At 43.4% G+C, this 12,666-nt stretch overlaps 1 protein-coding gene across 7 annotated transcripts in view; it reads left to right on the top strand.

The window, feature by feature from the left end:
- Positions 1–12,666, top strand: part of LOC122203049 (piezo-type mechanosensitive ion channel component 2) — a 468,341-nt gene that overhangs the window by 360,895 nt on the left and 94,780 nt on the right. For all 7 annotated transcript variants that reach the window (XM_042909601.1, XM_042909598.1, XM_042909599.1 and 4 more), the window contains 2 exons: positions 5,025–5,218; positions 7,247–7,407. In XM_042909601.1, the coding sequence (XP_042765535.1) occupies positions 5,025–5,218; positions 7,247–7,407 (355 nt within the window). The remainder of the gene's footprint in view (positions 1–5,024; positions 5,219–7,246; positions 7,408–12,666) is intronic.

The following is a 12,666-nucleotide window of genomic DNA, read 5'->3' as shown; positions in this document are numbered from 1 at the left end:
AGTGTAATCTTTCATTTTTGTGTGAATGCTAACATATTAAGAAAGGCCAGATTTATGCCCCAGGGAAGACATTCCCCAATAAACTCTTCCCTCACTATGCTTCCGAAAGGCTGTGTGTAAAGCCTAATTTTGAATAGGGCCTAGTCTTATTGAAAGTAAGAAAGAAGTCGATTCTTTTATTAAGTATGGTCTTTCTCCCATAATTTCTTCCTTAATGCTCAGTGTTATTTCACAGGGAGAATAATGTGTTTGTAAACGTGAGTTCTGGGTGGAAGAAAAGACATACCTACATTCAACTTCTGGGTTGATCAACATTTAGACATGACCTAAAAAGGTGTAGGCAAGAGTGTTGGGGACAGTGGGTGACTGATAAAATTTTGATGATATGAATCATTGTGGGGAAGTTCCCACTGAATTCATAAATAGAATAAATTGGAATGTTTTAACAGGAGTAATGGTCATTTCTGTCACATATGCAGATATTAGAGTCATCATACCCAATCCTGTCTAGTAGATTTTTTTTTAATGTTTATTTATTTTTGAGACAGAGAGAGACAGAGTGTGAGTGGGGGACGGGCAGAGAGAGAGGGAGACACAGAATCCTAAGTAGGCTCCAGGCTCTGAGCTGTCAGCACAGAGCCTGATGCGGGGCTTGAACTCAGTAGCCTCGAGATCATGACCTGAGCCAAAGTCGGATGCTTAACCGACTGAGCCACCCAGGTGCCCCATGTCTAGTAGATTTTTTGAAGGAATTACTACCACACACATTCAATATGTGATATTAAACTTACAAATAAATTGCTCATCTGTGTCTATAGTCTTCTAAAAGTACACATTCTAGAAAACAAGCAGTATAGATATTCTTTAAATATTACTTATAAACACTAGAAATTTGCAAGATATCTCTTTTTTCTAATAGTCTAATGAATGGGGTGAGTGCAGTTTACATTACCACATATTCCAAATTAGAATAGTTATAAATAAATGGAATTTAGACTAAAGAGATTTTACCGTGGTAGGCTCCATTTTCTTTAATATGTGGCTTAATATATTGAGTCACAGTCAGTTCCTAGTATAGAATTAAGCCTCTTCAGCTGTCCGTGTATCATAATTTGTTTCTTCTGTTTCAAATAAGAATGCCATCCAGTACATAGAATCCATTCACCAGACATTCAGTCAATCACATTTTGCAAGCGAGCCCAGTAGACTTAAGACTGGGTTTCTGCCCTTTAAAGGAAGAATCCCCAGAGCCATAATTAGAATAAAAGTATGTAGATACAATTGCAGAGATGCACATATTATGGACCGTATAAAGAGCTGTGGGTGCACGAAAGAAAGAGTGAGTAAAGACACAAAGAGAAGAACATCACCTGCTTTATTAGAATGCAGAAAGAGATATGGCCAGTCAGTGAGAGGATTACAGCTCAGAGCCTGCCTGGATAATCATAAAAGCAAGGTACGGAAGTTATAGGTGTAGATAAAGACAATGCAAAGAAGAGAAAATGAACTCCTTGGTGGGGAGAGGCCAGGCATGCAAAAAGGTGGGATTTGAGGAAGTGCTAGAGGGGGTTCTCTGAGAATCCAGTTCATCACCCTATTTATAAGTCTCCTTCAAGTGATGATTAGATAATTTGCCCATGAGGATCAATACAGTAATACCAGTATTGGAAGTTTCTTTGCCAGAAGTTTCAGGGAGCGTGGTTACTAATTTAATTTTTGGAAAACCAGGATCCCTTTTTAAAATTTACTGGGGGCGCGGGGGGTGGAAATATCTAGATTGAGGTACACAGGCTTTCCTGAAGAATCAGTCAAGCTGTTCAGGATGGCAGACCGGGAGCTAGTTCTGCCCATGAACTCCACATTGTGCAGATGGCCCTACCTCCACAGGAGCCCCCCCTCAGCCCATGTGGTGGGAGAGGATGGCAGACAGCAGAGGGTGCAGAAGATTGAGAGGGGTGGAGACAGACTCCCAAGGAAGAAACGTTTGCTCTTTTTCTTCCAAGTGGCCATTTTAATACACAAGTTATGTTCAAGAATGTGCTGATGACAGAGTTATGGTCCAAGTTGAGCACCTGCCCCAGTGTCTGGTGTCCCTTACAAAGGCATGTTTCTAATTCCTCTTCATGATGGAGATTATCAAAGCAGTGTATGAAAATCTATCATTAGCAGGTGGTTCCTTACTTTAAAAATACTCCCTGTGTGCTAAACGCTGTTAAGAGCTTAACAGAAATCGCATGGCATCCTGTGAAGTAGGTGCTGTTACTCCATTTTATAGATCAGCAAACTGAGATTTAGGAGACAGGGTGGGGAGTTTTGCCAAGTCACCTGGCTAGTAAGTTCTCTAGTTGAGGCCTGAATCCAAGTCTTTCTGATTCTAATGAACATGCTTTAACATTCTTCTGTATTGCCTTCAAAAAAACTGCTATGAAAAAATGGAAGAGAAAATGAAAGGCTTTACACAGCTGTCCTTTGGGCACTTGTTGGGCTGAGCACTGAGTGTTGAATGGAAACCAATTTGACAATAAATTATATTTAAAAAAATAAAATAAAAAATAATAATAAATGAAAAAATAAAAAATAAAAAAATGCAAAAAAAGTCATAAACTCCAATCAGGCATTAAAAACATTTTTGCCCGTACACATTTTATGCACGTAGATTTTCTCATGCAATTTTTCAGTTAACAGACTCCTAGACTCTAGTCAATGACAGCCTGATAGAAGTCTCCCCTTTTTCCTTTGCCATTTACCAGCTCCTGAGGTTAGTCTGCTCCTGCAGGCAGCCGGGTGCCCTGTTTCCTCATAAGGATTATGTCAGACAGAAATGTGCAGATATTTGGTTTAGACACTCATATCTGATTCTCTTCTCTCCCCAGCATTATCTAGTCCCAGATCTCTTGTAAACTGTTAACGGGTTTCGAGAAGTCAATCTTTGGGACATACTCACACCAGGCTTACTCTAGTGTTTTTCTTTGATTCCTTCCTTAGCTAATCTCCCCTCAATCTGCCCCGCCTTTCGTACCACGACACTTTGGGGGCCTTGTTGCTCAGGACGTTTTGTTACGTAGGCAGAAGCAACAGCCTCAGGTCTGTAAGTTTCATTCCATAAACTAGCTCTAATTCTTGACAAGTTGTATTTCATGTCAGTATCAAGTCATGGCAGTGTTGACGTAGATGTTAGAAATGCACTCTGACACGGTCATACTTCCACCAAATGTCATCATGAGAAGTATCTTCTCACTTATAAGATGCATCACCTGGCAATGCTGACGAGAACACATAAATATCGACGGTTGTGTGACACCCGGTTGCTTTTACGTTGGATACCATTTCATACGCAGAGTCCTGACAAAGCAGGAATAGCACGTGTGTCCCATGAGATGTGACATGCAGTGCTGGTGTACAAAATATGGTACCAGAGTTTCAAGAGTGGAAGACGTTCTCAGAGACAGGAGGGTGAATTGCCCAGCTTTGGAAAATAAGAAAGTAGTAAGTCAGTGTAAGCCCTTCCACCAATGTTGAACCATCCCCGGGATGTTGTGTATTCATTCGATTAACAGTGTTTCTATAGTTTACCTGCTTGACACCCTGTTAAGAGGAATTACTTTTGAACGATAACCGCTCTGAAAGTCTAAGGGCAATGCAGATTCGTCACCAGTTACCCAACATCGCAGGTGTGTTTCACATATAAAACCAATGAGTTGCAAGTAAGCTTAGATTTTTTTCTCTAGCCAAACTTTCTCACTTTATAGAACATAAAGTGAATTCCAGAAAGGTTAAATAATATACTCCGAGTCCACAGTTATACAAATAAAATAACATTATTAATTGTCTATCCCATTACACCCAAGCTGAAAGGTATACATGAATTTTTACAAATGGGGAAGACTTTTGGTATTTCCAGTAGACTTTTTCCTAATATCTAATTTATTGCCCACAAATATTCCTTCAAACTGGCGATGAGCCCAAAGATAACAATCTTTAACGATTTAGGAGGAAGATCGTACTCATTATTGTCCAGTATGAAATAAGTTGTAATGCTCTGGCTGCTGTCCGGGCTCAGTGAAACTGCCTCCCGGTGCCTCACTTGGGCTGTCACACACCGTGTCTTTATGACTGCGTGTCCTGCAGCTGATACCCGTGCCCACGGACTGGGATGTGATGCAGACTTCTTGCTCCTGAAAGCATTTCGCTTCCACTACATGTGCTTTAGATGATGGCAGAATGAGATGAGTCTATGCAAAGGTTGACTACGATTACGTATCATTTAAGAATGGTTTTTTAAAAAGTCTATTAAAAGCGTGAAGTGACTGGATTCTTGTGGGATGGTTTGCTACGTTACCAAAAAAAAGCATGACATGATTTGCCTCTGTAGTCTATACGTTCTCCCCTTTATAACCTGCAGTCCTGTCCACTCTCAACTCAAGTCGCCAAGCCTAGGGTTCATAGCCCAAGCACGCTATTGACGCCATCCTGGAATGCACTTGGCATTAGGACTTACTGCAACCGGCATACAGGAATGCGATAGTGGATGATATGTAGCATGATGTGTGATCTCTGACATTCCTTATAATTCTTCTGTTCTCATCTCCTTTTTTTTTCCTTTCTATTTCAATTACTTTGAGCAGCATCAAGAAAAAATTACCAATCCACCAAAATGAGTAAGTCCCCCGTGAAGCCATGAAATGCTTGCTCTACATGATGCCATTTCATGCTTCTACATCCTAAACTCTGACCATTTTCTCCTCCGGGAAAAATGTCAAGTTTAGGTGTCGATAGCTCTCATTACTGACTAATCACTAGAACCTGAATTGGAAAAGCTAACAAGACCTAGCTGAGTTTACAGTTTGTTTTTAGAAAGAGCTTAAAAAAAAAAAAAAAAGCGACCAGACGCTAACCACCCCACATTGCAAGGCCTGTGTACGTGCACTGATTTTCATTTTTGTTTATCCTCCTTTTACTTGCCCCTCACTCAAATCTCCCCTGGCGTTCTTTCCTCTCCTGACTCGGCTGCTCTCTGCCAACAGACTGGCCCACCCTGAAGGAAGCCTTCCAGACCTTGCCATGATGAATCTGACCGCCAGCCTGGAGAAGCCGGACTTGAAGAAGCTGGCTGAGTCCGGGGAGGACAAACCAGAGGGATGCCCTGAAAAGGCTGAGCTTGGGAAAGACAGCGAAGAAGAGGAGGAAGGGGAGGACGAGGAGGAGGAAGAGACATCAGGTAACCCACCCACTACCAGTAGCTGCTCAGAAAATCCTGGCTGACTGACTCAGTGAATGAAACTGACATGTGCCCGATGGATATATATTTGAAACAGTCTGAAATAAAAATTGGGGTGGGGTCTTTTTTGCAATTGTTACAACATTCCAGTTCTAGTTGCTCCCATCATTTCTGTGTGGTTCTGATTTAGAAGAAGAGAGCAGATGACTGGTTATCAACTACTGATCTGCCAGAGGTGATCCTGGCCAGAACCAGAGGGGTGTGGCTCTAACCTCTATTCAGTAGAAAACCTGGGCAGGACATTTCCTACCGGCAGCAGAGGCAGGCAGCTGTGTAGAATTTCAGAAAGTTCTAGACAGGGCCTTTTCAAATGCATTTTCAAAAAAGCCAGGCTGGGACTTCTTCAGGGAACTGGTCATTGAGAACATATTTGTAATTCGGCCCTAATGTTTCAGGACCTGGGAACCAGTGGAGCACATAAGCAACAGGATGATTATCATTTGAAGCCAACTCCTAGAGGTGTTTTTCTTGTTGTTGTTATTTTAGGTTTTCTCCCTCCTTCTTCTTTAGGCTCTTTTTTCCTGTTTCTCTTCGTAGACTTGAAATAATGTTTAATAGGGCATGACGGAGATCTGGACCGCCGTGGTGATCAGGACGCCTTATCTGACAGCGAACAGAGAACACGAGGCGCTTTACTCTGTTTAGCAGCTCCCAGACACTATGGGAGGAAAGATTGCATAGCCTTTGGGGTGGTGGCCTGGGGCATGACGGTGATGTGCTGCACTTGACTTTGCTGGTGTTCTGTGCTTTACGGGCTTAGAAAATGAAAAAGCACAAGGCAGAAGATCCCTCCCAAAGGCACACTCCCCAAAACCTGGTCCCTTTACTCCCTCATCTCAGAAGACCCCGAGAGATGCCCAGAACTGCCCTTTCCATATCTAAGCACTGGCTGTTCCTCGGGGTGAAGGAGCACCGAGCTCGGTGGGACCAAGGACCCAGGACTAAGATTTGCTGTCCTACTTCATGAAGGTTTTGAGCGTTACTAATAGGATCTCACTAAAGATTGGATTTCATTTTTCTGGCATCCCCCCACACACCTGCCGTCCACACCTCTAAAGTATGCTCAGTTATGACTGAAATCTTTGTATCGACTCTTATCTGAGTCACTTTGTAAATAGCCATTTTTCACGACGACGACTGAAACTTCACTTAAACTTTTCGGACCAAGTACAAGAACTGTTACAACCACCCCAGCCACATGAAGAAGCTACTTAGACACGCTCAGGTCTTTATCTGCCTGGGCTCGTGAGCTTTTGTCTACACGTGTGGTGACGTGCTGATACGACAAAATGCTTCTGTCCTGACCTCCATTTAGATGAACCAAGACAGCCCTTCTAGACAAAAACATGACCCCAGTCTGCAAAATGTTACTACCTGGCACAAGGTGGAAAGAGGGAAATGACTAATTTGCTTAAAAAATTTGATTAGAATTCATCTGACCACATTTCATGAACTGGGACCAGGTCATTCGGACCCTTGGTGTTCATTCCCAATTTTGAGGAGGCTCGCTCCCCCAGGGCCACTGGTGAGCTTCAGCCAGGCCCTCTTTAAGCCCCGGGTTGGGGGGAGGTGGGGGTGGACGAGACTGGAACTTATGGAAGCCTGGTTTTGGCAAGGAAGATGTCATTTAGAGGGAGCTCGGTTACTGAATATTCCCAAGAAACTAGGGAATTATATCTCTCAGCCTTAGAAGTAAATAAGGTCAAAATTCCTCTTCACACTAACTTAATTAACAGGTGGATAAAAATCCTCGTCCCTCCGAGTCTCAGCGTATGGTGTCTACATCATCATGATGTGGGATTCTTAGACCGCCCTTCCTCCAGATTTTGATATTCTTAGAATTCATCCACTACTGTTATTTTGCAGTTTCTCGTTCCAGTCTGCATAAGATATGCTTTAAATAATAATGCAAACAAAAAAGCCACCCACATTTTTTTACGCTCTTGGGTGAATTTAACTATTTTGCAGATTTAAGAAACAAATGGCATCTGGTGATTGACCGCCTCACTGTGCTCTTCTTAAAATTCCTGGAGTATTTTCACAAACTGCAGGTGTTCATGTGGTGGATTTTGGAGTTGCACATCATCAAAATTGTTTCATCGTACATCATCTGGGTCTCTGTGAAAGAGGCAAGTGAATGTTTGTTGTATCTTCAGGCCAAGCAGAACCCCAGTGGGTCAACATTTCCCGTTTCCAACTGTCCACCATTTTGTTTTAAGCGTAATTCCCACTACCTTAGAACACCAAGGCTCTAAGAGGGCGCATACCCTTTGACATATGGAAAAATCAAAGGGCAGTTGCCCTGAGAGGTGGGAAAGATAGCAGGGCAGAAAGAGGCTCCTGGCTGAATTCCTGATTGGCTTGTTCATGTCAGAAAGGTTACTTATTTTCATGTAGTCTTTGGTGGAAGTGTGTGAGAGCAGGCTACTGTTCTGCAGAACCTGCGGAAATCTAGCTCCATAAACTGTGTGTGAGGAAAGCAAGAAGATTCCAGTTTATCAAGGAGTAAATTCGGCTTCCCAACTTTTTTTTTTAAATTTTTTTCATGTTTATTCCTTGAGAGAGAAAGAGAGCATGAGCAGGGGAGGGGCAGGGAGAGGGAGACACAGAATCCGAAGCAGGCTCCCAGGCTCTGAGCCGTCAGCACAGAGCCCGACACGGGGCTCACGCTCATGAACCGTGAGATCATGACCTGAGCCGAAGTCGGACGCTTAACCGACTGAGCCGCCCAGGAACCCCTCAGCTTCCCAAATGTAATAAAAAGCGTGGTAGAGTTCACCTTGTTGATTATTGGGTGTTTTGTGACAAGACACAGTGTTTCAACATTGGACTGCAGTTCTGTTTTCTCATTTGGAAAGGGGAGAGGTATCATTCTGCCAACAAATCTATGATGCATACGGTGGAGAGGTTAGCTCTCTTTCAGTTTGTTCAGCAGATAATTTCTGCATGTTTCTGATCTGCCTGGACTAGTTTTGAGTGACAATTCGAAAGAGTCTTTGCCCTATGAAAATTAAGTCAGGGAACTACTGCCTCTAATTTTTTTAAAAGTTAAATAATAACATCATACTACCTGAAATATTCACGAGAAGGTCACTAGGGATGCACCTTATTTGAGCTCCCCAGTCTAAACTAGACCTTTCTCCATTTTATACAAACCATCTGGAATGGATCTGTGATCACTGCCAGATGGGAACAAAAACATAAACTGCTCTCCCTGTGAGAGATGTATAGAAGAGAGTGACATATACCCCACTGTTAACTAACAGTCTCCACATTAATTAGAACTAAAATCTAGCCTAATATGCGTGTTCACTGAGGAAAAAGAAGTTTCAGCATTTTAACTGCAGAAGTAAATCTGCCAAGTCAGACAGAATTTGAGGGTCAGAGTATTAAAACAGCAATGAAGGGACACCTGGGTGGTTCGCAAGCATCTGACTCTTGATTGTAGCTCAGGTCATGATCTCACAGTTTGGGAGTTCGAGCCCCGCATCGGGCTCTGTGCTGACAGCACAGAGCCTGCTTGGGATCCTGTCTCCCTCTCTCTCTCCCCCTGCCCCCCTCGCCATCTAGTTCTCTCTCCAAATAAGTAAAAGTAAACTTAAAAAAATAGAGAGCAATGAAGAAGGGCAAGAGAAGGCATTTGCCTAAAATCCACAAAGGCTGTTTCTGAATTAACCAAATCTGATGCACAGATGTCTTCTGATGGCATGAGAAGTTGTTGCACAGAAGACAATATTATGATGGGCCTGGGCGTTAAATGAAAGAAATTAGGGCACAGAAAATCCACTCTCTGAAATCCATCCTACAGAGTTCAGACAGAGAAATAAAAGAGTTAAATGATACCACGTTCTTACAAATCCCAAATGTGTTTGTTAAAACCATCTTAATGAATCCCAAGAATTCCCTGTTAATAGACTATCAAGTAGATAAAGCAACATGATCTGTTCACCCTGTTACACCATTAGGAAAATGGCCTTTGATAGCACATGACCATTTCCTTCTCTAGGATCCATACATTGTGCACACTTCCAGGATTGTCCTTCCTAATTCCACCTCTTTCACCTGTAAGTTTAAAACACATCGGGGCACCTGGGTGGTTCAGTCAGTTAAGTGTCCGACTTCGGCTCGGGTCATGATCCTGCAGTCCATGAGTTGGAGGCTGACGTCGGGCTCTGTGCTATCAGCTCAGAGCCTGGAGCCTGCTTCGGATCCTGTGCCTCCCTCTCTCTCTGCCCCTCCCCCACTCACACTCTGTGTCTCTGTCTCTCTATCTCAAAGGTAAATAAACATTTTAAAAAAATAAAATAAAAAATAAAACACATCAGAGGCTCCTGGATCAGAGAAATTCTGCCCCCACTCCTACTAGCATCTGCCAGAGACCCCTTGTTGTGAGATGGTTAGCCCCCAAGTATATCAGCCCAGCTTCACCTGCTGTCATCCCACCCGCATGAGGGGTTGCCGGCCCCAAAGGGTGAGTTCCTGCGTGAGCCTTGGATGTCACGAGGTCACGCTGACTTTGGTCTCTTGGCTCCCTTCACTGCTGATGAGTATTGAGGTCACTGGAATATCAAGGATCAGAACATGTGGGGTGGAATCATAAAACACACTTTGTTTTGGACCTCTGCTGTCCCTTTAAAATGTATTGTACAGAGAAAGTTTTCTCCATGCCCCTGAATGCTAAATGCTATCTGATCATTCCTAGGGAACACAAAGTACTATAGTTACCTCAGGTAACAAACAGAATCTCACTTCATTAATTAGACTTGTCCAGCCACAGAAAAGAAGCAAACTCTCATCTCTCTCTCTCTCTTTTTTTTTTTTTTTGCATGAAGATGGAGTGTTCCTATTTTTTATTTTTTTAAAGCTTCTGTTTCAATTCCAGCTAGTTAGCATACGATGTATGTGCAATATAGTGATTCAACCATTCCAGACAACACCCGGTGCTTTTCACAACAAGTGCAATCCTTAATCCCCATCCCTTATTTCATCCACCTCCCCCCTACCCCATCCCCTGTGGTAACCATCAGTCTGTTCTCCATAGTTAAGAGTGTGTTTCTTGGTTTGCCTCTCTTTCTCCTTTTTCCCCCTTTACTCATTTGTTTTCTTAAACTCCACACATGGGTAAAATCATATGGCAGTCATCTTTCTCTGACTTATTTCACTTAGCAGAATACTCTCCAGCTCCATCCACGTCACTGCAAATAGCAAGATTTCACTTTTTTATGGCTGAGTAATATTCCATTGTGTGTGTGTGTGTGTGTGTGTGTGTGTGTACATATATACATATGTATCCATTCATCAGTCATTGGATAGATACTTGGCCTGTTTCTGTAATTAAGCTATTGTAGATAATGCTGTTATAAACACCGTGGCCCATGTATCCCTTTGAATTAGTGTTTTTGTATTCTTTGGGTAAATACCTAGTAGTGCAATTGCTGGCTCCTAGAGTAGTTATCTTTTCAACTTCTTGAGGAATTTCCATACCATTGTCCACAATGGCTGCACCAGTTTGCATTCCCACCAACAGTGCAAGAGGGTTCCCCTTTCTCCACATCCTTGCCAACACCTGAACTCTGATCTCTTTCCAGGTAGAAGCAAATCCTTTTCTAGTGGCTTCTTTCTTTCTCACACATACCTCCCCTCACTGCCTTCCTCCTTACCCCCACTTCCAGTGAACTAACTTCCGTTACGTGACCTCCCGGGCTGAACCACAGCGTCAGGCAGGAATGGTGGTGTGCTATCGTAGGACGGCCTCACACTGAGCTGGAGGGGATCAAATCTTCCCTTTCTCTCATGGGGCTCTTCTACCTCCTGGTTTCCCAGCATCCTCTCCTTCCGGACACTTTCCATTGGAGTCTCATCACCCGTGCGGCCAGTGTCCCTGAGCGGGACTTAGAATAGCTCTGGGCACTCTCTCTTTCTCTCTCTCTCTCACGATTCAGGCCCAAAGGCAGCACTCACACTGCTAGTGTATGTGGGTCCCCATGAGGCAACTCCTGTGCCTACTCACCAAATCCCTGGCAGCCGGATTTCCTGGCTGAAGTTGGACATCAGTGTCCAGACCGCAGAGTACACACATCAGCGTCTCTGCGTGGTGCTGCTTGGAGCTCCTTGCTCGCTTGGGGTTTGGGTGAAGAATGTAGCGTCCCTTTCTTCCCACCCCATCACCTCGTAAGGGGGGACTGACAGAAGCACCTCATACAAAGAAATTTCTTCACACTCTGTCCTGTCAACTTCACCATCTTGACCCATCTGTACCCTCTCAGAGTGCCTTAAAGACCTCTAAACGGATTTCCATCAACGATTTTGATTTGAAATGTCTACATGGCTGGCTAATACTTCATTTTGGAATCTTTTACTTCCATCCATTCTAACTTGGTGCCTCATGTGGCTTTGGCTGAAGTCTTTCTATACTGAGTACAGTTGGGGAAGAAAGACAACCATTGACTCTTGTAAGGAGCTGCGTGCCAATCCAGGCTATGATGTGTCTAAATCTTATCTGATTATAACAGAGGCAAGTGTATGGGGATTCTCATGGTGGGGGAATGGGCAGGAGGGGAACCATGTTGCACAGTTCCGGGGGCAGTGTTCACCTGCGAACAGCAACCCCCCAACGTTGTGCACCTCTGAGGTGCCGATTTATACCTGCAGGGGCCTCTTCTGCTTTGAAGGCTTGGCTTATCCTCAGCCAAAGAAGCCCATCAGCAATGACATTTGCTACATATATTTTCCATTTGTAGCTTATTGATTTTGATTAGCACAAAAGATACTCTTTCTCAAACATTGCTGATCAGTAAATGGCAAAATGAGAACAAAGTCAACAACCCCAGTGAAGTCTTCATCCTTATCAGCAAGGCCACTTGTTTTCACAAACTTTCGGGGTCATTTCTCAGGTCATTTTGGAATCAAACATTGAACCTTTCCAAGGTTATCATCATGGGCATCTGAGGAAGAAGAGGCCATGAGAAAGAATTTGTTGCAGAGGCCTTTCTTTTATTTTATTTTTTTAAGTTTACTTATTTATTTTGAGAGACAGAGACAGAGAGAGTGAGCAGGGAGAAGGGCAAAGCAAGAGGAGAGAGAGAATCCCAAGCAGGCTCTATGCTGTCAGTACACAGCCGGACACGGGGACGCGGGACTAGAAATCATGAACGGGGAGATCGTGACCTGAGCCAAAACCAAGAGTTGGACGCTTAACTGACTGAGCCACCCAGGCGCCCCAACAGAGGCCTTTCTTTTGCATCACCTCCTCTTACCAGAGCAACACCACATAGGAAGGACCTAGATTTTAAATATATATAACATTGTCTTCTTTTTGTATGTGCAACTACATTCCTAGAAAGCTCTGAGAGATCAGGTTATTCTTTGAGGAAGGGGCCACACCTTAT

This window comes from Panthera leo, chromosome D3 (assembly GCF_018350215.1).
Source record: "Panthera leo isolate Ple1 chromosome D3, P.leo_Ple1_pat1.1, whole genome shotgun sequence".
Classification (NCBI taxonomy): domain Eukaryota; kingdom Metazoa; phylum Chordata; class Mammalia; order Carnivora; family Felidae; genus Panthera; species Panthera leo.
The sequence above is the reverse complement of the archived record's forward strand: the minus strand, read 5'-3'. Positions and strand labels throughout refer to the sequence as shown.